Here is a 24436-nt window from a genome sequence, read left to right as displayed (position 1 = left end):
GAGGGTGGGAGGGAGGGAGATGCAAGAGGGAAGAGATATGGGAACATATGTATATGTATAACTGATTCACTTTGTTATAAAGCAGAAAACTAACACACCATTGTAAAGCAATTATACCCCAAAAAAGATGTTTAAAAAAAAAAAAAAAGCCCATTGAACAAGAGCAGAGGCCAGAGCGGGAGGCCATGAAGAGGCGGGCTCAACAAGAACGTGAGAATGCTGCCAAATACACCTCTTTGGGGAAACTGCAATTTTTCATTGAGACGGAAAAAGAAATGGAAATTGCTGACTACTCCGGATATGTAAAGTAAGAGCTGCTAGGATTGTTGGTGCCACCTTGGGGACCAGCTGTTCTTCCATATATAGATAAGATAGTATAAATTTCTCTATTTATTTTGATATATTTTAAAACAATAAAACTGAATAAATAAATGTAATGGAATTAATAGATGAGTAATAAACCTCTTGAATTTTGAGATGCTGCTAAAAAAGAAAGAAAGAAAATCCTAAAGATGCTACCAGAAAATTACGAGAGCTCATCAATGAATTCAGTAAAGTTACAGGATACAAAATTAACACAGAGGAATCTCTTGCATTCCTATACACTAACAATGAAAGACCCAAAAGAGAAATTAAGGAACAGTACCATTTACCATTGCATCAAAAAGAATAAAATACCTAGGAATAAACCTACCTCAGGAGGCAAAAGACCTGCATTCTGAAAACAAGAAGACACTGTTGAAAAAATTGAAGATGACACAAACAGATGGAAACATATACCATGTTCCTGGGCTGGAAGAATCAATATTGTCAAAATAACTATACTCCCCAAGGCAATCTACAGAGTCAACGTAAAGCCTATCAAATTACCAATAACATTTTTTGCAGATCTAGAACAAAAATCTTAAAGTTTGTATGGAAACACAAAAGACCCCAAATAGCCAAAGCAATCCTCAGAATGAAAAACAGAGCTGGAGGAATCAGGCTCCCTGACTTTAGACTACAAAGCTACAGTAATCAAAATAGTATGGTACTGGCACAAAGACAGACTTTTAGATCGATGGAACAGGACACAACGCCCAGAAATAAACCCACTCATCTATGGTCAATTAATCTATGACAAAGGAGGCAAGAACATACAATGGAGAAAAGACAATCTCTTCAATAAGTGGTTCTGGAAAAACTGGACAGCCACATGTAAAAGAATGAAATCATAACATTCTCTAACACCATACACAAAAATAAACTCAGGATGGATTAAAGACCTCAATGTAAGACTGGACACTGTAAAACTCTTAGAGGAAAATATAGGCAGAACTGTGTTCGACATAAATCACAGAAATATTTTTTTGGATCCACCTCCTAGAGTAATGAAAATAAAACCAAAAATAAACAAATGGGACCTAATTAAACTTAAAAGATTTTGCACAGCAAAGAGAACCATAAACAAAATGAAGAGACAACCCACAGAGTGGGAGAAAATATTTGCAAAAGAAGCAGCCGATGTATTAATCTCCAAAATATACAAACAGCTCATGCAGCTCTATGTAAAAAAACAAACAACCCAATCAAAAAAATTGGCAGAAGATCTAAATAGACATTTCTCCAAAGAAGACATACAGATGGCCAAAAAGCACATGAAAAGATGCTCCATGTCACTAATTATCAAAGAAATGCAAATCATAGCTACAATGAGGTATCACCTCACTCCAGTCAGAATGGCCATCATCAAAAAATCTACAAACCATAAATGCTGGAGAGGGTGTGGAGAAAATGGAACCCTCCTACACTGTTTGTGGGAATGTAAATTGGTACAGCTACTAGGGAGAACAGTATGGAGGTTCCTTAAAAACCTGAAAATAGAGCTACCATATGATCCAGCAATACCACTCCTGGGCATATGTCTGAAGAAAAACATACTTTGAGAAGTTACATGCACCCCAGTGTCCATTGCAGCACTATTTACAACAGCCAATACATGGAAGCAACCTAAATGTCCATCAACAGATGAATGGATAAAGAAGATGTAGTACATTACATATATACAATGGAATATTACTCAGCCATAAAAAAGAATGAAATAATGCCATTTGTAGTAACATGGATGAACCTAGAGATTATCATACTAGGTGAAGTAAGTCAGACAAAGACAAATAGTATGTGATATCACTTATAAGTGGAACCTAAAAAAATGATACAAATGAACGTATTTACAAAACAGAAACAGACTCACAGACAGAAAAACTTATGGTTACCAAAGGGGAAAAGTTGGGGTGGGGGAGGGATAAATTTGGAGTTTGGGATTAACATATACACACTACTATACATAAAAATGATAATCAACAAGGACCTACTGTATAGAACAGGGAACTCTACTCAATATTCTATAATAACCTAAATGGGAAAAGAATCTGAAAAAGAATAGATATATGTATATGTAAAACTGAATCACTTTGCTGTACACCTGAAACTAACACAATATTGTAAAACAACTATAATAGAAAATAAAAATTTTTTAAAAGGAAAGAAAAAAATTATAAAAGTACTGGATGCTCATTACAAGAATTTATACATGTATTACATTACACTCATTACAAAAATATATACATATTATACAAGAATTTATGACATAAAACTATTACTTCAATTCAGTCCAATGTTTATATGCTCATCACATCAGCTCCAAACAAGATGATGAGGGTCCCTGTCCTCTTGGCGTTTCCAGTATATAAGACAAGACAGACATGAAACAATGGTGATTACAGGGTGTTTTATAGAGTTCAAAATGGAAGTGCAATTTGATCTTAATCTCACTTGAAGGGTCAGGGAAAGCCTCTATGAAGAGCAGAGAATAAAATAAAAATCATCTGTAATATCACCAGCTGTAAATAACAGCACTTTGATTTGAAGTTATTTTCTTCCAATCTTCTTCACATACACTTTCTTCAGATTCTTCCCTTGAAACCCAGCATGCTATTCTCTGGATACTCATTTTCTATAAAATGCTACCCTTTCTATCCTAGAATTCCATACCTTGGTGCATTTTCTGGAATACTGCTTACATGTGATGTTAATATATGTTACTGAGAAAGTGGTCTACGACCAAAGCAAGTTTAGAAATCATTGAGTTAGAGCTTCCGATGTGCTAACGAGCACTGGGCATCTCCAACAGGGGGTTTCGATATTAATGGTCTCATTTTCTAAACCAATTGGATTTTTGTATTTTTAAGAGGCATCTTGAAGGAACACAAGAGCATTCTGGGAAATGCTCTATGACCCTGGGCAATGTTTCAGGGGTGTATAGCTCTTATCAGAGTCCCACTATTTTAGCACGTGAAACTCAGTCTATGTGTTAAATGTACACAGCACACTGCAGACAGATAGAAGGCAGAAGACCTCAGACTCCTCCAGGACCTTCCCAATTATCAGAGCCCAGCTTGGAGCTCCTGGCCTTGTTTAAGATGTGGGAACATGTGGCATCCTAGGCCAGAGTCAGCACTATCCTGCCCCAGTTTCTCAAAACGAACAATGGACATTATAAGCTACTTTTGGATTAACCAGTGCACACACATTGCCACAAGACCTGCTTTGATTCTGATCTGGGGCTCTCAAGCCCCTTTTCTTTTTGGAAAGGACCCAATAGTTCCTGAAATCTTGCTACAATGAATGTTTCCGCTGCAGTGGCGACACCTTGTGGTCAAGAAGGGAAATGCACAGGACAATAGGGCTCCCACATTCCTTCTGCTCCAGCTGGGGAGAGGTTTACCTCCAGAGAAGCCCTGGTCTGCCAGAGACACTGATGTCAAATTGACAAGATTTAACTTTCCTGCCCCCCACCCTCCTTTCTTGACATCCAGATTACTACTCCTTCAGTACATGAATCTCAGCTGACTGGGACAGTTCAGAGCTATCACATATGTGATCTCCTCTTACTCTTTTCGTAGCCTTTCGGGAAGGCAGTATAATGATAGTCCCAGGATTTCACATGAAGATATTAAGCATCAGAGAGGTTGTGAGTGACTTAAGCTACAAAGTGGAGAATTCGGGACTCAAATCCTTGTGTGCTGATTCCAGATTCCCTGTTCTTTTTTCTGCTGGCTTGCCTCCACTGATCCAAGTCAAAGGAAGCAATCTCTAATGCTGAGAATTCTGTCTTTAGATGTAGGAGGGTTGAGGAACTCTGCTCCCCAAATTGCCCACTGTGGACTTTTAAAATGTCTTAAAGGTCAGAAAGGGGTTTGGACTGACCCACAGAAGAAGAAGACACAACAGACGCTCTAGGGCCCCGTGAGGTAGGCGGAGCCAAAGGCTTTGAGAACCACTCCCACCTCACAGCACCAACCAGATGCAAGCTTGTGTTGTTATTACCATTAACCATGCTTTTCTGGGGCACTCCCAGGTCCCAGTTCTGACTCTGAGTAAATCTTATCTAGAGGCAAGATAAATCTTTTCCAAAGTAACTAAGTGCATCTCCCTTTAACCTACTTTCATGCCCTCAGGTTTCTCCTCTTTTGGATCACTGAAAAACTAAGCTTTGGTTTCTAACAAGCAGAGGAGTCTTTCCTGATGGAGGCAGGAGAGCTGTGAGTTGGGTGCCCGTTTCCTACAGGGCAGAGGCCAGCCTCCCTAGCCTGATGCACAGGCCCTGCGCGATCTCTCATCGCCGCTTTTCTTACGGCGGTACCTCCCATCCTTTCCACATGTGTGGTTCCTGTGCTGTTCTCCAAGCTTGGCCTACTCATCCTTGAGGACCCAGTGCAGATAACAGCTAATAATTCTACCAGACCCTGGTCTCAGCACTTTATACATACTTTTATTTAATCTTCACAACATCCCTATGAAGTAAATACTAGTTTCATGCCCTTTTTATAGATGTACAAATGAAGGCACGGAGAGGCTAAGTAACTTGCCAAGGTCACACAGCTAACAAGTGGCAGGGCCAGGATTCAAGCCCACGCCGTGCTCCTAACCAACATGATCTCCTGCCAGCTCAAGGGCCCCCACCTTGAAGAAACCTTCTTTGACCCCTTTATGCATATTCTGGGTTCCAGCACCACTGGATACAAACTATTGCAGCATTTACCACCTTGTAACCCTCAGCTTTGGGCTCACCTGTACACACTTTGCTGGAAGGTCAGACCAACCACTGTCCATGGCTGACCTTCTGCGACCATTGCTGGAGTCCCTGGGCTGTTCACAGGCCAGAGGAGAGCTGCCACATGGTTTTGACACATTCAATAAAACTTGCCAACCAGAAATATGTAAACAAAACCAGAAGCTTGTCGAAATCCACAATATATCTTCTATTTTACATTGAATAGAGTGGGTTCTACTAATTCCTTTTTTACTTTTAAGAAGTTCTTGTTTTGCTCCCAAACAAATGAACAGTAGAGTGGGGAAGTTCACCCTGGTTTGACCGGAGCCCCTGTCTGTGCATTCACCCGGCAAGGCTCGCTCTCCTGTCCCATCTCCTCAGAACCGTTATCTACATCCACTGCTCTGCCTCCCACTTCCTTTCCACCCACACTGGACAGAAAGTCCTCCCAGAAGTTAATCCAATGGGACCTTCCAGGCCTTGTCTTTCTTGATCTTCAGGAGCGGTGAGTGCAGCTGGCCAGGCAGCCAGTGCGCACAGGGCCCCAGGGATTCCACCGGGGCTTTCCCACATCACTTGGCTCTAAGATAATGACAGTGGGATGTTTATACAGCTCTTTTTTTTCCCCTTTCTTTTTTTTTTTTTTTTTCCATTTGTTTCCTGACCAAAAGGTCAAATACCAAGCTGCCCTGTACAAAACCGGTCCCCTGACAACCATAGAAGAACCTACCATTTCCTTCCCTGAGAATTTGGGACCCTTAACGCACACCTGGTCCTGTAGTTGGGTGAGTTTGGGGGATGGGGATCCCCAGGGGAGTCTGAGATGGACCTGCCTGGGTAGGGGATGGGAATAGGAAATTCCCCACCCTTAGGTGGAGTCATAGAATTAGACTTGAGGCCTTATATGTATACTTTAGGACATAATCATAATCAACACTAAAATCCTACCTAGCGCTTTTGCACCGACTGGTTATTGATACTTGCTTACTCAAGAGAATTCAGTTACGGGGAATAAAGAAAACAAGTTAACATTTACTACGTTATTATTTCTCAAAACAACCTATGAGGCAGGTGCTATTAAGAGAAAATGCTGCTTAGAGAGATGGTCCAAGATATTGCAGTGCCAAATGCAGGGTGGAGGGAAAGGGGCAGCCTTCGGGGTTGGGGGGGTGGGCTGGCCTTCCTTGCTGACCCCGTTACCTGGGGTAACGACTGGACGCTCCTGGTGCAGGATGTCATAACTTTTCCAGCTGTACTGAGGGGCTGGGGAGCCCTCCTTGGATTGGCAGGTCAGCTGGATATTGCTCCCAATCACAGTCTCTCCCTCGATGCTGCAGTCTGGCTTGGAGGGTGGCACTGTGTAGGGGAGGGGCCAAAGAGAAGCCATGAATTAGTTGGCGCTTGGTGATAGCCACCCCCCCACCCCAAACACACACACAAACGAAATACTGCCTTGTTTGTTTACAGGCAGAGAAATGTGGAGACCATTCTTAGCTCACAGGCCATATAAAACAGTCTGAAGCCTGGATTTGGCTGTAGTTTGCCTATCCTTGGTTTCAATGAAAGCCTCTCTCTCTGAAGCCCTTCAATGCTAACTTCTTAGGAATGTTACCTTCACTTAAGCATTACCGTCTTCCCGTGCTTTGCTGGTAAAATGCAATTGCCACAAGTGACTGGGTGACAGGAGAGACCCCTGGTGGCAGCAGGGTTACGTGCGGGGTGGAGAATGAGGGTTGAGGGGATGGAGGGGCCGGAAGGAGCAGACACAAGAAAAGGAAAGCCCACAGAAAGAAGGTTACGGTACTGCCCTGGTGGCGCAGTGGTTAAGAATCCACCTGCCAATGCAGGGAACTCAGGTTCAAGCCCTGGTCCGGGAAGATCCCACATGCCACGGAGCAACTAAGCCCATGCACCACAACTACTGAGCCTGCGCCCTAGAGACTGTGAGCCACAACTACTGAAGCCCACGCGCCTGGAGCCTGGGCTCCACAACAAGAGAAGACACCTCAATGAGAAGCCCACGCTCCCCAACGAAGAGTAGCCCCCGCTCACCGCAACTAGAGAAAGCCTACGTACAGCAACGAAGACCCAACGCAGCCAAAAATCATAAACAAATAAAATAAAATTTATTAACAAAAAAAAAAGAAAGAAAGAAAGGAGGTTACCAAAACCAACTGACGACCCTCAACTCACAAGCCTAACCTGATCTCCCAGAATTCCTGAAGACCTTAAGCCAGGGTCTTTCACTCAGCACTGTTAGTTAACATACTGCTGTGTAGAGTGGTTTGTTCTACAAAACCTATCAGGCACCTACAGTATGCCTGTCATTGCTGGGCGTGGGGATGACATAGTGAGTGAGTTTTCATGTTCAAGGAGTCCAGTGGGGGCAATAGACAAGTAATCAAACAAGGACCAGGCAGGAGGCAAGGATGCTGAGACAGGACAGGCACAACAAGGGACACTGACCCAATCACAAAGCCAATAGTAGACGTGACTGGCGGAGGGGGGCGGGCAGAGAAAGAGAGGGGAGGGCACTCCAGGCAAAGGGAGCAGCCTGTGCAAAGAAGCATCGAGTATGCCTGGGACTTCAGGTCGTGTCCTTGAGGGTGGGAAGAGGACGACACCCGGTAGAGAGGACTATTACTGGAATTCCCCAGTGGCAGGCTTGTCCCCTCTGCTTCTTTCTTTATGTGCCCCCTTGGATGGCTTGCTTGCCCCAGTAAATAGCGCTGCCCTTTCTACAATCTAGACTGCACAGGTGCATGGTCACTGGGCATGGCGGGTGAATTCCAATCTCTGTTTGGCCCAGAGTTGCCAGGAGAAGCCACCCAGGACACATCTCTCCCCTCTAGCGCCACAGCCCATGAGATTTCCTCTCTGACACTGGTGGTGGTGGCTGGGTGTGCCCCACGTCTCCTGCTATCTTAGTGAGGGCCAGCCAGGCATGGGGTGAGCATGGGGCAAATCAGAGGCATTTCCTACTGCCACCCCCAATCGGACAGTCCCTAAACCTAAAAGGCCCCAGGTTCAAGGACAGGACTCAGGTATCCAGGCCCAGACCCACAGGACTGAAGCAGCCTGGGAAGGGAGAGGCTGCTACCCACAGGCCACTCTCACAAGCTGCCCTCCCGTCCTCCCTGCTGACCCAGCAAGCAGGCACCTGGTGGACAGAGAAAGTGAGCATCACTTCCGAGGAGACCCGAACCAGGTCAGGGTTGCTAAGTCAAGCTTTATCTCTTGAGCTCTCCAGAGGGACAGGAATATCCCTCCCCACCGATCAAAATCGTCACCTTTGTTTCCAGGTACGCCTTTACCAGGAAGCTAAGCCTTGATTCCACAAAAAGAGAGCCGGCCACAAATGTAATACCACCTTCAAAGTCTCACATTGGCTCAGAGTCATGCTAAATGTGCATGCCTGGTAGCCAAGCCTTTCCACGACCAGGTTTCTTTGTAATACAAGCAAAAAGGAGAGAGAAGGGACTGGGGCAAATGAGCACCTAGAGAAACACAGAAAATCATGCTGAACATACCCGAAGACTAGCTTTCTTCTTTTAATGCCAACAGCTGCCATTTGCCAGTAGGCAGTGGTTTTTTTGTTTTGTTTTGTTTTTAATATTTATTTATTTATTTGGCTGCACGGGGTCTCAGTTGCGGCGTGCTAGTTGCCGGCATGCAAACTTGGTTGTGGCCTGTGGGATCTAGTTCCCTGACCAGGGATCAAACCCTGGCCCTCTGCATCGGGAGCACGGAGTCTTAGCCACTGGACCACCAGGGAAGTCCCAAGACTAGCTTTCTTATACCACCATTTGCTGAGGAAAAATTATTAAAAGCAAACCCTTAATCCACTCCCAGGCAGCAGTAGAGATAATGGCAAACAAGGACCAACCATGCCCTAAGAGACCCACCTTATGGAGGAACGTATCAGGGTCCTTTCCCAGGGCCCTTAACCTCGGCCCCCAAACTGCCTTCCCGACTCACCTCATCCTAGGCACCCCCAGCCCTCGCTCAGTTCAGACCCCTCCCTGAAGCTCCCCTTCTCAGTCCCCACCGTCAAGAACAGCTAGGACCTTGAATCAGACAGATCTAGTTCAGACTGCCCTTCTACCCGCTGCGGGGGGGTGTGAGACCCGCGGGGACTCTTGTGGATCTCGGATTCTCAGTTGGTGCGTCCCATCTCCCAAAACCGAATGCAGATACCACCTGAATACTTACAGAGGGCGGAGTGAAGGGAGGGATCGGGGACCCTGTGGGTTCCCAGGCCTCTCCAAAGCCTGCGACTCCCGCCGCAGACGTCAGGGGGCGCCAGAGGCCGGGGAGACGACCTATCCTGCCCGGCGCCGCCAGGTCCCCGATACCCGGGCCAGGTGGTTTCCCCGCGGTGACCAAGAGGGCGCGCGCCCCGCCTCGGTCCGGAAGCTCCGTGTTCGCGCCAGTTTACTGTGAGGTCACGCAGCACGAGTGGGTGGACCCACAAAATTAAAGCCCTTCTCCCTAAAATTAGCCCAGCAGCAAAGCCATTCGGAAAGAAAACTTTAAAAAAAAAAAAGGATTTTTACTGGGTTTCTTAACATATAGTACCAAATTATCTTTTTTTAAAGCAAAACATTCTTTTCACCGAGTTGCATAATTTCAGATTAAATTTGTAGCCTTTGCCCTTCGAGTTAACTAATTCCTCTCTTAAAATGCAGCTGGCCCTGAGAGGGGAGGGGAAATCGGGATATTCGCACCTGAGTGGGTTCCCGCTGCCTTCCCCGAAACCAGCTTGCTGCCAGAAGAAAGTAGGAGCTATTTAAGGGAAGCCAGAAGGAGACAGAATTAGCCCGAGAAGGACCAGGTGGGTCAAAGTGAGGGACTCAGCTGCGGGTGAATCAGGGCAAGGGGAGGGATGGGAGTGGGGTGGGTGACGGGACAGTGCAGAATACAGAAGAGAAACAGGAGAAAATTGCTCATTTTCCTGGCTGGGTAGTGTCTCCCCCAGGAGCTAATGCAAATAAAATTAACCGCTATGCACGCAAAACGGTTTGATGCAACATTAATTACAATAGCTTAAATTGGAAACAGCCTGAGTGTCCGGTCCAGGGACAGAGGGACTCTGCGTCCGCTTGCTGGAGTGGCATGAAGCTTAAAGAACAGTAAGTGCTAAGATAGCAAGAAGTGTTAGGTGATGTGGAATGAAAAGAGAAAAGTGCCAGTCGTTAAGCTACAAATTCAGTTACGTACATACATAAGCATGTGGATGGGATCTGGAAGAAAACATGGAGAAATATAAAACCCAGTGATATAGGTGAATGTCTTTCTTTGCTTGTTTCTTCTTCTTTTTTTAAATTAGTTTTTTAAAGAGGCAAGGGATCACCAAACACAGTTATTTGTTTATTTGTGTCTGGACTAAGGTTGTTGTAGCCGGGGAATAAGAACAGGACAGCAGAGCAGAAACAGGCTTCTTTCTAACAACCTGTGCATTAGATATTTTGACATAAGGAGCCCTCCACAAATAGGTAGAATCCCCTGATTCAGCGGAGACGGTAGAAAAACACATCATGGCACTCCACCTAGACTGGGGCAACTAAAACACAGCTGTAAAAATGCTATAAGATGATAAAATGTGGTGGTGTCAGCCTTGTCCATGAGATTAGGGGAGGATGTTCCCAAAGCTCTAAAAGCATCAGAGCTCCCCATGAAAACCCTGAAATAAACATCCATGCGCTCACAGGGTGGCAGGGCTTCAGTGTCCCAGACCCTAAGCTGAGACCTTCAGTGCGGAAGAGCAATTACAGAACCTCAGTTTTCAGTGAGTGATGTTTCCAAGATGGGTATGTCCTGTGGACAAATGAAGGCAATGGGCACATCCAGGGCTGGCATTGCTCTGCCCCTTCAACCTTCTTTCACTGGCATGGGCTCAAGAAGGGAAAAATACAAGTTAATGCTGTGACATGATAAAACATATGGGCAAGTCTACATCTGCCATAGAGTGAAAGAGAGAGTATACCGATAAGTAAGCCTAGAAGAGTTTGGGACTCATCCAGAAATGGAAGGGCTGCTGGTTGGGAATGGCAAACTTACAGGGTGGAACGGTGAAGGGCTTTGGATTTAATTTCCATCAAAGCTTGGACACCTTCTAGTGGTCGTTTAACCTCTCAAGTCTCAGTGTTCCCTTCTATGAAATATGAGTGTTAATACCCACTTTCACAGATGTATTGCAAAGGTTCAATGAGATCATATCCATAAAGCACTTAGTGAGATGCCTGGCACATAGCAGGCCCTCAATAAATGATAGCTGTTATGATTGTGAATTTGTGTTATCTATAACAACTATACAGGCAAAGGTCATTGGAAGTTGATGGTAGTTTTCCCTCCATTTAAGAGGGATCCCTCTGGTTTTCAGAGCAGGAAGACACAGAGAGATTGGGTATTTGGTTACATGGAATGGGTGCAGTTTCCTGCCCTCCTCCTCTACAACTAAGTAAACACCTTAATCCTCATTTGGCCACAGAAAGTCTGGAATTCTATCATTAGAGATTCACCAATTTTGAAGGTCAGAAAATCTGATATACCATCTTCCTTAATATCATTAAAATGTCATTCCTTTGCAAATTGAATATAATTCCAACCAACTTTTTTTAACTAAGCAAAGTGATTTTAAAATTAATATGAAAGAATAAAAGTGTAAAAACTGACAAAAATTTTTGGAAAAGTTTAGTAAGAGAAGATATTACCCAGCGCCAGACCTTAAAAGCCAACTACACAAATACTGATACTCTAAATGTGTATGTGTCTGTGTGTCCGTGCGTCTGTATGTCTGTGGATCTCAACACTGACTACAGACAACAGACATACTGTAATCAAAAGCAAATGATATTGGCATAGGAATAATCAAAAGGTAAATGAATAAAGTAAGGAGTAAAAAACAGCCATGTATGTGTAAGAACTTAATATGTGACAAAGCTGGGATTCCAGTGGGAAAGTAGTTGTTTCTTTGCTATAATAAACGATGCTGATGTAATTGGCTATCCATTTGGAAGAAAACAAAGACCCTTAGAATCCTACGTTCAAAAATAAATTCCAGACAAAACAAAATCTAAGGATAAAAAATAAGACTTACAGACATAAGAAAAAACATTAAGTTCATTTTTGTGACCTCAAAGGTGGTAGTGGGAGACCTTGTACAAGACAAGAGACCCTAAATCCGTAACAGAAAGCATCAGCAGGATACAGAGGGGACTTCTCCTGTGTCTCAGAATTTCCACTAAAACCTTCAGGTTGAGGCTCTGAGTGGTAAGTGTCCTCAGTACTGAGGAGAGGCATGAGAAACATCCCAGTGACCTTCCCAAGAGCAAATCCTATGATTAACAGTTACCCTCACCCAGAAGGCTAGAGATTCATCTGGGAGGATTTTTTTTTTTTTTTTTTTTTGCGGTACGCGAGCCTCTCACTGTTGTGGCCTCTCCCGTTGCGGAGCACAGGCTCCGGACGCTCAGGCTCAGCAGCCATGGCTCACGGGCCCAGCCGGTCTGTGGCATGTGGGATCCTCCCGGACCGGGGCACGAACCCGTGTCCCCTGCATCGGCAGGCGGACTCACAACCACTGCGCCACCAGGGAAGCCCGGGAGGAGATTTCTTTAAAGAGGATTCTCAGGAATAGGGATCCACGAGCATGTCCCCCCTTCTCTTAGGTGAAGGGAAGGAGGTATTTCCCCTCAACTCAGGCCCAGCCAGGGAGGAACCAGTAGAATCCCGCATGGAGAATGGGGTTGTCTACTGTCGAGAGCTGGCATCCCTCACTCCTGGCTGAGGTTTGCTGAGGGACAGAAATCGGTAAGTCCCTGCAGTGCTACTCCTGGAGCATGAAGATGGAAGGGCTTTATAGGTGTCCCTGGGTATCTGAGGACCCATCTGAGGTCAGACTATGGTGCGTGCCCCTTGCCCAGAGAAGCTGGCTGGAGCAGACTGCGATGGTGGGTTTAGGAGGGTAATGATGGAGGCTGATTCTTGTCATACTGAAGGGACTCAGTCCCAGACAGCTGCTTGCTGGATCAATGGGAGCCCAGAGTGGACAGCAGAGAGCAGGAGTGAGTTGCCATAAGCAGGGGAGGGTGGAAAAGGGTGGTGGATGTGAGAGTCTGGCCAGCGGGTGCACACGCTACCTGTGTCAGATGGATCCCTGGGGGGTGCTGAAGAACCCACTAATGCACCCCACAGAAGAAGAAGTAGTGGGATATCTGCTATGATTGGGGTCAGCCAAGAGAAAATGGTAAGTGGCCTGGCTAGGTGAACATGGCCTTGCCTTTTTCCCTTTAACACTCCCTCCCTTGGCCATGACCTCAGAGGAGCCAGAAGTCGGGGTGGGAGGAGGTGGACCAAGGAGAGTAAGAAAACAGACCCAGCCCTTATGCCACTGCTGGTCCCCAAGATTTAGGGGGTCAACACAAAGTTAAGGAAAGGTGTGAAGCTTATTGGATGTTAAATTAAAATACTGACTTGGACTGAACCGGCTTTTTGTTCACCTAGCAAATTAACAAAATTTACAAAACTGAAAAAGATTGATAATATTCAGTCCTGGTAAGAATATAGGAAAACAGACATGATCACATAATGCTCATGGCAGTAGTAGTTGCTTTGGGGAAAAGTAATTTGCGGGTATGGAGTAACGTTTAATAAAGGCATAGTCCTTGACCTAGAAATTCTACTTTTTTAAATTTGTATTTCCTTGATGCCTAACAATGTCAAGCAATAGAAATCCTTCTTTTAAGAATCTATTCAATAGAAACAAATATAACACAGTGAAAGAATACACACACACACATATATATATACATATATATGTATATATATATGTATATATATATATATATAGAGAGAGAGAGAGAGAGAGAGAGTCAGTGTTGTTGGTACAAAAAAAAAATGGCAACAGCCTGAGAATGCTCATAAGTATGGGACACTGGAATAATCATAGTAAATCCATGCACGGGAATGTATTCTATTAATAGGTAGATTTTTATACATTGATCTGGAGAAACGTTCATGAAACATTAAGAAAAAGTTACAGAATAATCTTTATAATGTGATCTCTTTTTTTTAAAGAAAAGTAAAGAAACAAAAAGAAAGTGTGTGTGTGTGTGTGTTGAAAGGACACGGAGAAGAGTGTGGAAGAATACACACAAGTACTAGCCTTGGCCACCTTGTTAGTAGGAGGGTGCAAGGAGGAGATGGTTCTTCTTTATTCAGGGCTTTATGGTTTGACTCACTACAATGATTCAGAAACCCAGGCAGCCACCTTATGTAATTAAAAATAAAATCCCACTATGTAGTGTAAAGGGGACAAAATGAAGGAAACATGATCCATTGCTTTGGTTTAAAGTATTGCTACCTCCCACGGTGGGGGCCATTTCTTAGAGTGGACACAGGCTGGGTGCTCCCTAAAGTTTTTCCAATAACTGTTTGACGTTGAGTCAGGCGTCTACTTTCTCTTGGCCCCATCTGCAAAATGGAGATCCTAAGAGTAGGTGATTGTTCAATTAGTCCAAAGCTATAAACTCCAATAAGAAGCTATTTGTGTAGAAAGAATGTTATCATGGGACATATTTCAGAAGCAGTAGAACCTGATCAATGGTGTGTTGGAGCCGAGGGGTGGGGAGATGGTGGTGTGAAGGGCTTCTACTGATGAGCTGAATTTAGGGCTGGGAAAGATGCCTGACCTGTAAGAGAGTCATTATTTGGCCCCCAGCATCAAAGCAGGGCAGTGAGAGTCTTTACAGTAGGATCTAGGATTTCCCCTTTTCTTCTGTTTAGTAAGTTTGGCATGAAAAAGAGAGAAGCTGGTGTGAGGGAAAGAGCAGTGGACAGAGCAGGTACAGAATCTCCAAGGCTGACCCCCAGGGGCCACTCCAAATCAGCCCTGACCTTGGCCCTGGGGAGCTGTCTGCCCAGACAGAAGAGTATTTGGTTCCAGGGTAGGAGAAGCACCCCAACCCCTGAGACAGATGGGGCGAGGGGAGGAGTCTTAGCTCCTGGTCAGGCATTGCTCCCTGGCTTTACCTTGCCGGCAGGGTACCCCGCTCCTCTCACCGCCCCTCTTCCTACCACCCCAGGAGGGAGAAGGAGACGCTCACCCAGCACCAAGAGGCGGACGCGTGACTTGGAGATGCCACCCAGGTCCCTCAGCAGTGAGACAGAGCACTCGTATGTGCCGTTGTCATCCATGGTCAACCGGTCAATGGTGATGGAGGCATCTGACTGCTGGACGTTGCCTGATACATTGACGCGGTTCTGATAAAGTTCACCGTAGATGTAGTTTTGGGTCGAAAATGTCCAGATGAGCACCGTTTCCTGTGAGGAAGAAGAAATACCACTTGGTCTTCAGCCTAAGGCCCTGGCATGATGCTCCAGCCTGCCCTGACTACCCTCACCCACCATTCCCAGGCCCAGGTGTACTGACACACCAACCCTGCAGAACAAAGAGCTCTGTACGTGGTGTCCATTTGTGGATTCCTCTTATGATGTATTTATATGTTTTTAGTGAAAATATTGAAAGCCCAGGGCAGGTAGGCAGTTCATACCAGAGGAGCACGTGTGAGTAAGTGAGGCTTTCACCTCTCGTAACCTCTGGTACCTCTTACCCATTCCATTTTAGTTCATTGTCTGTTTTCAGACAGCCAACCAATATTTATTGAACACCTACTATGTGCAGGCATTGTGCTAGGTAGCCATCCTTGGCTTCCAAGCCCCCTTTATTTATTTGACTCTCGCCTTTGGAATTTGTTTATTCATTAGTATACTTATCATTTATCAAACAGAACATAGTACTAGCTAAGATCACTACTTTTGAACCAGACTGCCTCAGTTCAAATCCCAGTTCTGCCACTTACTAGTTCTATGACCTTGAGCAAAAGGCTGACCTCTCTATGACTCCACTTCTTCATCTACAAAGTGGAGATAATGATAAGAACACTTGTATCATAGGATTTTTGTGAGAGTTAAAGTAGAAAATATATGCAAAGCAGATGGCATCAAGCCATGGGCTTGCTGAAGCCACCTCGGGTAAATGAGTAGAGAAATGGCAAGTCCCCAAGTTACTTCATTTGGAAAGGTCAGAGAGAGGTCAGAGAGATACGAGCAAAAGTCAAGACGAGGCTACCAGAAAGCCAAGGGAGGGAGATTCCAAGATAGGAAAGTGCTTGATAGTTGGAAAAGCTAGGGAGAAATGAAATAAGATGAGGACTGAATCAGCACGCTGAATTTAACAAAAGAGAAGCTGCTGGTGATTGCGGTGGAGCATTAGGGGAGGAAGGCTGACCATGCCGGGTAGGGAAGAGAGTGTGGAGACATAGCATCAGGTCTGACGCCTGGGCATGCTCTTTACGCAAATCAGGAAAAGGTGCTCTAGCTGTTGGACAGACACACCTTTGCCAAGCTAATGGCGGTCAGGCGCCCTGGGCTGGGTCCCCAAGTGCATACTCTGCCCAACCACATACAACAGCCCTGGTAGGGGCAGATAACTCAGGAAGCTTGGCTGAGAAGGGGAGGAGCAACACGGTGGGAGATGAGGACCTGTCTTGGGCTGTGGACCCGTCTGTGGATGCTGGCCTTTCCCAGGTCAGTTCTTTTCTGACCTACTGGCTCTGCCAAGGACTCTTCATGCCCCAACCCTCCTCCCAATCACAGCGATCCTAAGGCTTCCCCCTCCTGGGATCTCCCCCGAGTCACCCCCCCAACCCTTGCTAGGACCTGTCACAATAATCTCCTTGAGGGCACAGGTTAAATCCCTTGCTCTGCAGCCTTGCTTGCTCTCAAGGGGGTTGCCTCAAATCCTTTAGAAAGTAAGGGATCCATCAGTCAACAAAAGATCTTTAGTGTTTATCTCAGCACTCAGAAGCGTGCCTACCAGAGACCTAACGTCTTGTGTGCTGAATACATGTGACGGTGAAAGAATGTGTCTTCAGTTTCTACAAGCTAAAGGCAGCAGCTGCCCTCTCTAGGTTTTTTCCTGGGGTTCTGGAAACAGATAGGACATGTGCTCTGTCCCATCAGGGTGCCTTGGGCAACAGACAATAAGGTGCCTCAGGCCAAGATTTGCTCTCCTTTCTCATCCTGCTGCTCTAGGACTTGGGTGTCCTGGGTTCCCCTTTATTTTCTGTCAGGGAAAAAGCTAAATGCTTTCACTCTGAGTAGTTGGGGATCTAATGCCAGGCATGTGTGCATTTTAAAAGTAGAACTCACTTTAAAAATTATGAATAGGGACCTCCCTGGCAGTCCAGTGGCTAAGACTCCATGCTTCCATTGCATGGGGCATGGGTTCCATCCCACTGGGGGGAACTAAGATCCCACATGCTGCACACGTGGTCCAAAAAAAAAAAAAAATATATATATATATATATATATATATATATATATATAATGAATAGATGTTCCTCTTCTTACAGTTAAAGAAATGTGAATTTGATCAATAATGAGATACTTTTTCACTCATCAAATTGGCGAATATCAAATAGTTTGAGACTACTCTGTTAGAGAAATAGGGGCCTACACTGTTGTTGGTGAACATGAAGATTGGTCTGACATCCAATGAAAGCAATTTGACATTATTTATCCAAATTTTAAATTCACATAGCCTTTGACCCAGAAGTTCATTTTTAATAATTTATCTTATATATAAATATATATTTATAAATAATGATAATAATATTTAAAATATACCTAGAGACATATATATAAGGATGTTTATTGCAGCATTATTTGTAGCAGCAAAATATAGGAAACAAACCAAATGTCCATCACTGGTACGTATAGAGCATTCATAAAATGTGATACTTAATGAAAATATTTTAAAAAGAATGAGATAGATATAAATGTACTGACATATGGAAAGAGTTCCAAGGTATATTAAGAGGAAGAAAAGCCAAGTGGAGGACAGTATGCATGTAGTTTATATAAACATACCTATTCATATACGTATATGTAAATATATGTCTATGTTTGTGTGTGCATGGTATATACGTGGAGCATCTATAGAAGTCATCCCCAAATCTGGTAATAGTGGTTGCCTTTGGTGAGGGGAATAGGGGACTGGGATTCTAGGGTCAAAAGTAGATGTATTTTCATGTGTGTGAATATATACATTCACATTTTCTTGAATTGGCGTAAAGAATCATTGAAAGGATATATAAGAAACTAAATCTTAGCCAAAAGTGATATTCACAATACTGAATGATTGTAGCAGAGACACCAATCAGTCAGAATAAACGCTGGCCCCAAAGAACCAGTACCAGTGAAAATTAGCCTTGCTGGGGAGGATGGAGAGATAGAAGGATTAGGGTGTGGAAACTGGGTAGATAGGACAAGAGGGGCAGGGATAGGAATGAGACTTCTCCATGTACACTTTCAGGATGTTTTCATTTTTGAGCCATGGGATTACTATCTATTCCAAAATAGAAAATAAAATCTTCCCATAGTCCCCAAAAGAACCCAAACAGGAAAAAACTATAATAAAATTTGGCTTCAAGGGAGAGTGCTATGCTAATCAAAAGGAATGATACAGTTTAGGTCATTTGAGACTGACCAACAGAAAGATGTTTTGGGGAAGGTGACTCTTTCACACTAGAGGTGGCATAATATGGCCCTCCCTGGGTCCAACATTCACTGCTCCCTCCCCACCCATCCCAGCCTGGGCGCTAACTAGGTTTATTCTGCCTAACATTTATTGAATGGCTTTGTAGTGCTTAGCCTCCAAGAGGTCATGGTCAGGCGGTACCCATGACGCTCCCAACTTTTTAAAGATCCTTACCGTATGAGTCCTTAGAAGCTTGTCCCATTGGATAAATCCATCTCGGTTGAGGGAGGAAGTTTGGTAGGTGCATGGAAGGGTAACGCTCTTTCCCCGAGCAGCCCGAAGAACATCCTTTGGGGTTTCCACAGAGATGGCGTGGACAGTCACCCAGACTGGAAAGAAAGTGGGAAGTAACTGACATGGGCATTCATACTCATTCTCCACCGGACCTCTGAGGGAATGGCCAGTGACACTCTTCCAGCCACAGCTAGACACACTACAACTGAGATCTCGGCCATGGCACACCAGCTATTCTCCACCAGGCCCGGGGTGAAGACAAACACGTGTACCTTGGTTCACCCTGTCCCCATCCCACGGCATCTCAACAAAGTTAATTGCGTTGTGTGATGGGTAAAAGCCTGGCTCTGCGCCTCAGCCCCACCTCTTACACACTGTGTAAACTTTTGTCAGCCTCAGTTCTCATCCATAAAAAGGGACACTAGTATTCTCAGAGCTCTTGGGAGAATTAAACAAGATAATGCGTATAAATGCTTTGCTTAATGCCTGGCACATAGAACGCTCTCAATAAATATTTCCCACCGTCTTTTTTGTTGTGATGATGATGATGATTTATTCACTTATTTAGCAAATATTTATGGAGTGCTTAAATGTGGTAAGAAAGTTGATGAATAAGATTAAGTCAGGTAAAGAGAGAAAGGGTTCTCCGAGGGGAATTTATTCTGTATAAGTTTATCAGAAAAAAGATGAGAAAAAGAGTGTGGCCATATCAGTATCTCCCATCACATACATTCTTCTTGCTATGTGACTTTGACTCTCCTCCATCAAGAGGCAGGGTCCATGTTCCCACCCCTTGAATCTGGGGGGACCTATGACTACAGTGTGAGTGACGCCCATTAGGCAGAAGCTCTAGTAAATGGATTTCCTTCCTATATAGTCTGGATACCCTTTAAACTGCTGATTTTTATGCTGTTTCCCAGGGCGGGCAATTTCGTACTCAGGCCCGTCAGCAATATCCCTCCTTACTGCAGGTTGCTGTGTTGGGGATTGGGTTCCCATGGATACAACATCTCTGCCTTTCCTACCCATTTCTATGTTGTCCTTGTATGTGCAGTGGCTGTTTAATCAGCCCCCAGATTTTCCCCAGGAGGAATTGCTCTATATGTAGGTATAGATTCGGTGTGTCTGTGGGAGGAGGTGAGCTCAGCGTCTTTCTATGCAGCCATTTTGGGCCACTCCTGTACCAGTCCATATTTAATACACAACTTCTCTATGGCCATTTCAGAAAGTAGCATAGCATTGAGTTTAAATGCACAGGCTCCAGAGCTAGAAGGCGTCCGTTGGAATCCCAGTTCCTTTATCTACTAAATGTATAACCTTGAGGAGTTTACCTAAGCTCTCTGTGCCAGGGTCCTCCCTTGAAAAGTGGGTTGTTTGGAGATTAAATAACATGAAATGTGTACTTTGTTTAGAATGACTCCTGACCCATAATCAGTGCTCAACATATGACAGTTACATTATGTATATGTGTGTTCAATATATTCTCTCTCTATATATTCATATCGAATAACTTCCACTTCTCATCCCATAGTCTTTCGTTGAGGCACAACCTTAGTTAGAAGTTAATCACGAGAGATAACCTCCTACCACCACCACGCGTGAACTATCATAAAGGAATAATAATTACTAATGATTATAACTAAAGAATAGATCAATTTTAGAGACCACTACAAAAGCGGGTCAAAGTCATTTTATGTTAATTTGTGAGGGAAGAGATTGAAATGAACGGATGAGAAAGAACTCATAAAGAAAAGGAAAAAATCTTGAACAAGTATAGAGCACTATTTAAATGCTATTTGTAAACCTGAGAAGGAACTTTAAAGGCTGATCTGGTGCCCTGAGACACACTTACATTTTCCATAATCCTAGATGAGAATTTATCCTGTGTTTAAGACCTTCACGCCAACAGCCATCACTGGAAATCCTCCACAGCTAATCAAATCCTTCTCACTGATTCAGTTAGTATCCTCTTTTTCTGACATCACTGGCAGCAAAGACATCTGGCTTAACTTCTCAATAATTTCCCATCATGAACTCAGAGGATTCTGACGTTTGCAATCACCAACTTTCTCACCCACAGTTCTGTAATAAACTGTAATAAACCCAGTTCCTTTCACCTCTTTCTATAGGCTTATTGTTTATTAGCTCTGTGGCCCTCGTTTTTCTGTTCTGTGGAATCTGCATCCTACTCAGTGGATGAGACAAAAGTACCAGGTGGGACATCTAATCCACCATCAGAAAACTAGGAAGTGCAGAAGTTTGCTTCTAGAGCCTTCCAACACCCTCCCTTTCTACTTGTTTGTACAGATCTACATTGGGTATCTTCTTTCCAGTTGCCAGAACCCACGCTCTCCCCAGTAGTTGCAGCTCTCCCATCCTGTTGCTGCCGACAGCTGTGTTCCTCATGCTCCAGAGGTATTCTTTCTTTCCTGCTCCCTCCCCACTCTCCTTTTTTTCTCAAGGCTGAGTTCTTCTGATATTCATCTGATAAGCTAATTCATTATAAGGTGTTAAAAACAAATCGTTCAGTGATGTGTTAACCTTCCCAAGGGTATACGAATGGGAGGAGCAGGTGCTCTCACCTGCAGGGAAGGAATCAAAATCTCACAGCACAATAGGGGTTTGCTGAGGAAGACATTTTAACCACATACATTGTCCTAGAGAAAATGCCCCAAGGCTCTCAAGCAGAGTAGATGACTCTGTCCTTTGTGCCATGGGTACCACCCACGAGTACCTTCATCCTAGCACTCTCTCATGAGAGTTTATTTCATATGGCAGAGTGGCCAAGAGCACAAACGCTGGAGCCAAACTGCCCAGGCTGTCATCTCATTCTTAGTTTTCCTAGCTGTGTAACCTTGCACAACTTAATAAACTTCTCTGTGCCTCCGTTTCCTCGACTATAAAATGAGGATAATAATATTATCTAACTCCAGGTTGTTGTGAGGGTTGGATGAAAACATATTTAGCGTGCACGACCTTCATCCTGGCACATAAGCAAGAACTATGCCAACCTTCCATATTGTCACATCCTTCTCTGCCACACTGTTTTTCCTTCCTTTTCATATCCTCAGGGCTCAGAAAACTGCCTAACACTTAGGAGATGCTCAAATAAGTGCTCTTGGACAGCAAACTGAATGAGTTCTAGAGAACTTAAGTTTAAAAGATGGGTAGGATTTGCAACCAGAGAAACTTGGTTGAAGAACTTACCTTACACATCGCTAGAAAATGTCAAAAAAAAAAATATTAAATTAAGAACAAAAGGAGCCCAGGGAGGGGATGCCAAGTCTGCAAGTGGCCCCAGATGGAAATGGGAAAGGGCATTTAACCTCCCTAAGTGGGCGGGGTGTGAAGAGACAGCTTGAAGCCTCCAGGATTGCTTGTAAATAATTAAGGCTTGTTAAGAAGATAATAAAGTGTCTCTTGAGAGCTAACCAGGAAGCAATACATCCAAGGAGAATAATAAAATGCTCCATGGACTGGCGGCTTTAGGCGTACACAGCACATTATGGGAACCCTTGGGAAACTGGCAGGAATGCCTCCACTTAGCAAAATCCATTTGCTCAGAGAAACCACATTCTTAGTTAGGGAGGAGGTGCCCGAGGCCAGAAAGGGTCCATCGCACCCCAGGACTAGATACATGCTCCGACATTGAGAAAGCGCTGGTCTCTAGGGAAAGGGGTGCAGCTCTCACACACACGTGCATGTTGGTTTGTTCTGCCCCCCCACACGGTGGGAATGACTCCTGGAGGCTCTCAGACTGGCAGATGGGGGAGGAGGGATGGAGAGGCGGGGAGGGAGGTTAGAACTCCATGGATGTTTGAGGAACTCTTTGTTCAACATGGATCTTTAGGAATCTATGAATTCTGGTCAATTTAATGAATTTTTCCTAAGGCCCTAGTTTAGTGCAAGGCCCTGGGAAAATGATCAGAGGCATCTTCATGCCCCACCTCCTCCAGGAATCCACCTGGACCATCCCAGCCCTTACTGGCTTCGCTGAAGCGCTTCAGGGAGCATGCACCCCACGCACACGTCATTCTCATGTCAGTGTGGGTCTATGTGTGCGGGCCGTCTCTCCTCATCATAGGGCAGCTCCTTCCAGCAGGGTCTGTGTCTCAGACTTCTCTTGTACCCATTGCTTGCTAGTTCCCACCCCAAGGTATGTACACAGAGCTGGGTGCTAAGAAGACTTTACTGATTGAGTGGTTCATGAAACAGTCCCTGCCTGGGAAGCAGTTAGCCAGCATCACTGTCAGCCAGCATCCTAATAGAGCCTAATTAAGTGTTAAGTGCAAATGATAAGGAGTGAAGTGTAGGGGTTGGAGAGGGGAGGGACCTGGAAGAAGGATTTTAATGGAAAGCCTTATTGAGGAGGTGGGACTTGAAATAGCCCCCAAGGGATTCAATTCACTATGTTGAACTTGTGCATAGAAGAGAGTAAAGCAGGATGCAAAACTGTACATGCAACAGTATCCTACTTCCACAAAGTCACAGAGGGGAAGCAAATTCTTAGAAGAAAATATACCAGATACAGAATTAATACCAGTTATCTCTGGATTCTGGGATGATGGGTTTCTTCTTTGTGTATTTTTATTTTCCAGATGTCCTGCAACAGACATGCGGTACTCTTGTAACCATAAAGCCGTGTTACAGTTTTATATGTCAAGCAGGAAGTGAAGAAGTAGAGAGGTGAGGGCAGCCTATTTTGTCAAGGAGCTCACGTAACACACAAGATGGGAAAGCTGGAGCCAGAGGGCCATGAAAGGTCTTGAGAAGGTTTCTTTCGTCCCCTCTGGGATGGAAGATGGAGAGACTTAAGCAGGTTCCTAGGTTATAGGGATGGAACTCCCAGAAAGGAAGAGACTGAAAATACAGGAGAAGCCAGATGGAGCAAGACCCCCGGCTGGGTGAGGGAGGGCATAGGTGGAGGACTAGCCTTGCCCACAGCAAGAGTCACCTGTTCCCATGTGTACAGAGATAGAGAAGTTGGTGGGCAGGTGTGGGGAAGTGAGCTCTGACGGGGGTCCCTGTCCTCCACATTTTATGCCTCTCTCCCAGGGAACTTTGTGACAGTCCTAAGTGGGAGCGTCTGTCTGTCACCATGTTCTGCCCATGCCAGGTGTTTATGGCATCCCTGACTCACCAGGGAACTTTGTGACAGTCCTAAGTGGGAGCGTCTGTCTGTCACCATGTTCTGCCCATGCCAGGTGTTTATGGCATCCCTGACTCACCAGGGCAGAGAACGAGGAAGCAGCCCAAAGGTCCCTTGGTGGCAGGGGAGGAAGGTACCTCAGGAAGGAGGTGGTGTTAAGTGTTAAGTGCAAATGATAAGGTGTTGGTGCCCTGGACAGAGAGGGCTGCTCCAGGGACGGAATGATCTAGGAGCAAAGACAAGCCCAGCAGGCAGGGAGGACAGGGACACAGAACCTGAGTGCTGGGCTTCCCTGGTGGTGCAGTGGATGGGAGTCAGTCTGTCGATGCAGGGGGCACGGGTTCGTGCCCCGGTC

General features: G+C 44.9%; 1 protein-coding gene across 1 annotated transcript in view; it reads right to left on the bottom strand.

Annotated features, from left to right (window-relative positions):
- Positions 1-19235, bottom strand: part of GPA33 (glycoprotein A33) — a 30756-nt gene extending 11521 nt beyond the window's left edge. Inside the window, exons 1-4 of the mRNA XM_073791999.1 lie at positions 19205-19235; positions 18873-19027; positions 15202-15418; positions 6296-6451 (exon numbers count right to left, since the gene is read on the bottom strand). Coding sequence (XP_073648100.1) covers positions 6296-6451; positions 15202-15418; positions 18873-19027; positions 19205-19235 — 559 coding nt within the window. The remainder of the gene's footprint in view (positions 1-6295; positions 6452-15201; positions 15419-18872; positions 19028-19204) is intronic.
- Between the last annotated feature and the right edge of the window lie 5201 nt (positions 19236-24436).

This window comes from Tursiops truncatus, chromosome 1 (assembly GCF_011762595.2).
Source record: "Tursiops truncatus isolate mTurTru1 chromosome 1, mTurTru1.mat.Y, whole genome shotgun sequence".
Taxonomy (NCBI): domain Eukaryota; kingdom Metazoa; phylum Chordata; class Mammalia; order Artiodactyla; family Delphinidae; genus Tursiops; species Tursiops truncatus.
This window is presented reverse-complemented; position numbering and strand designations above follow the sequence as displayed.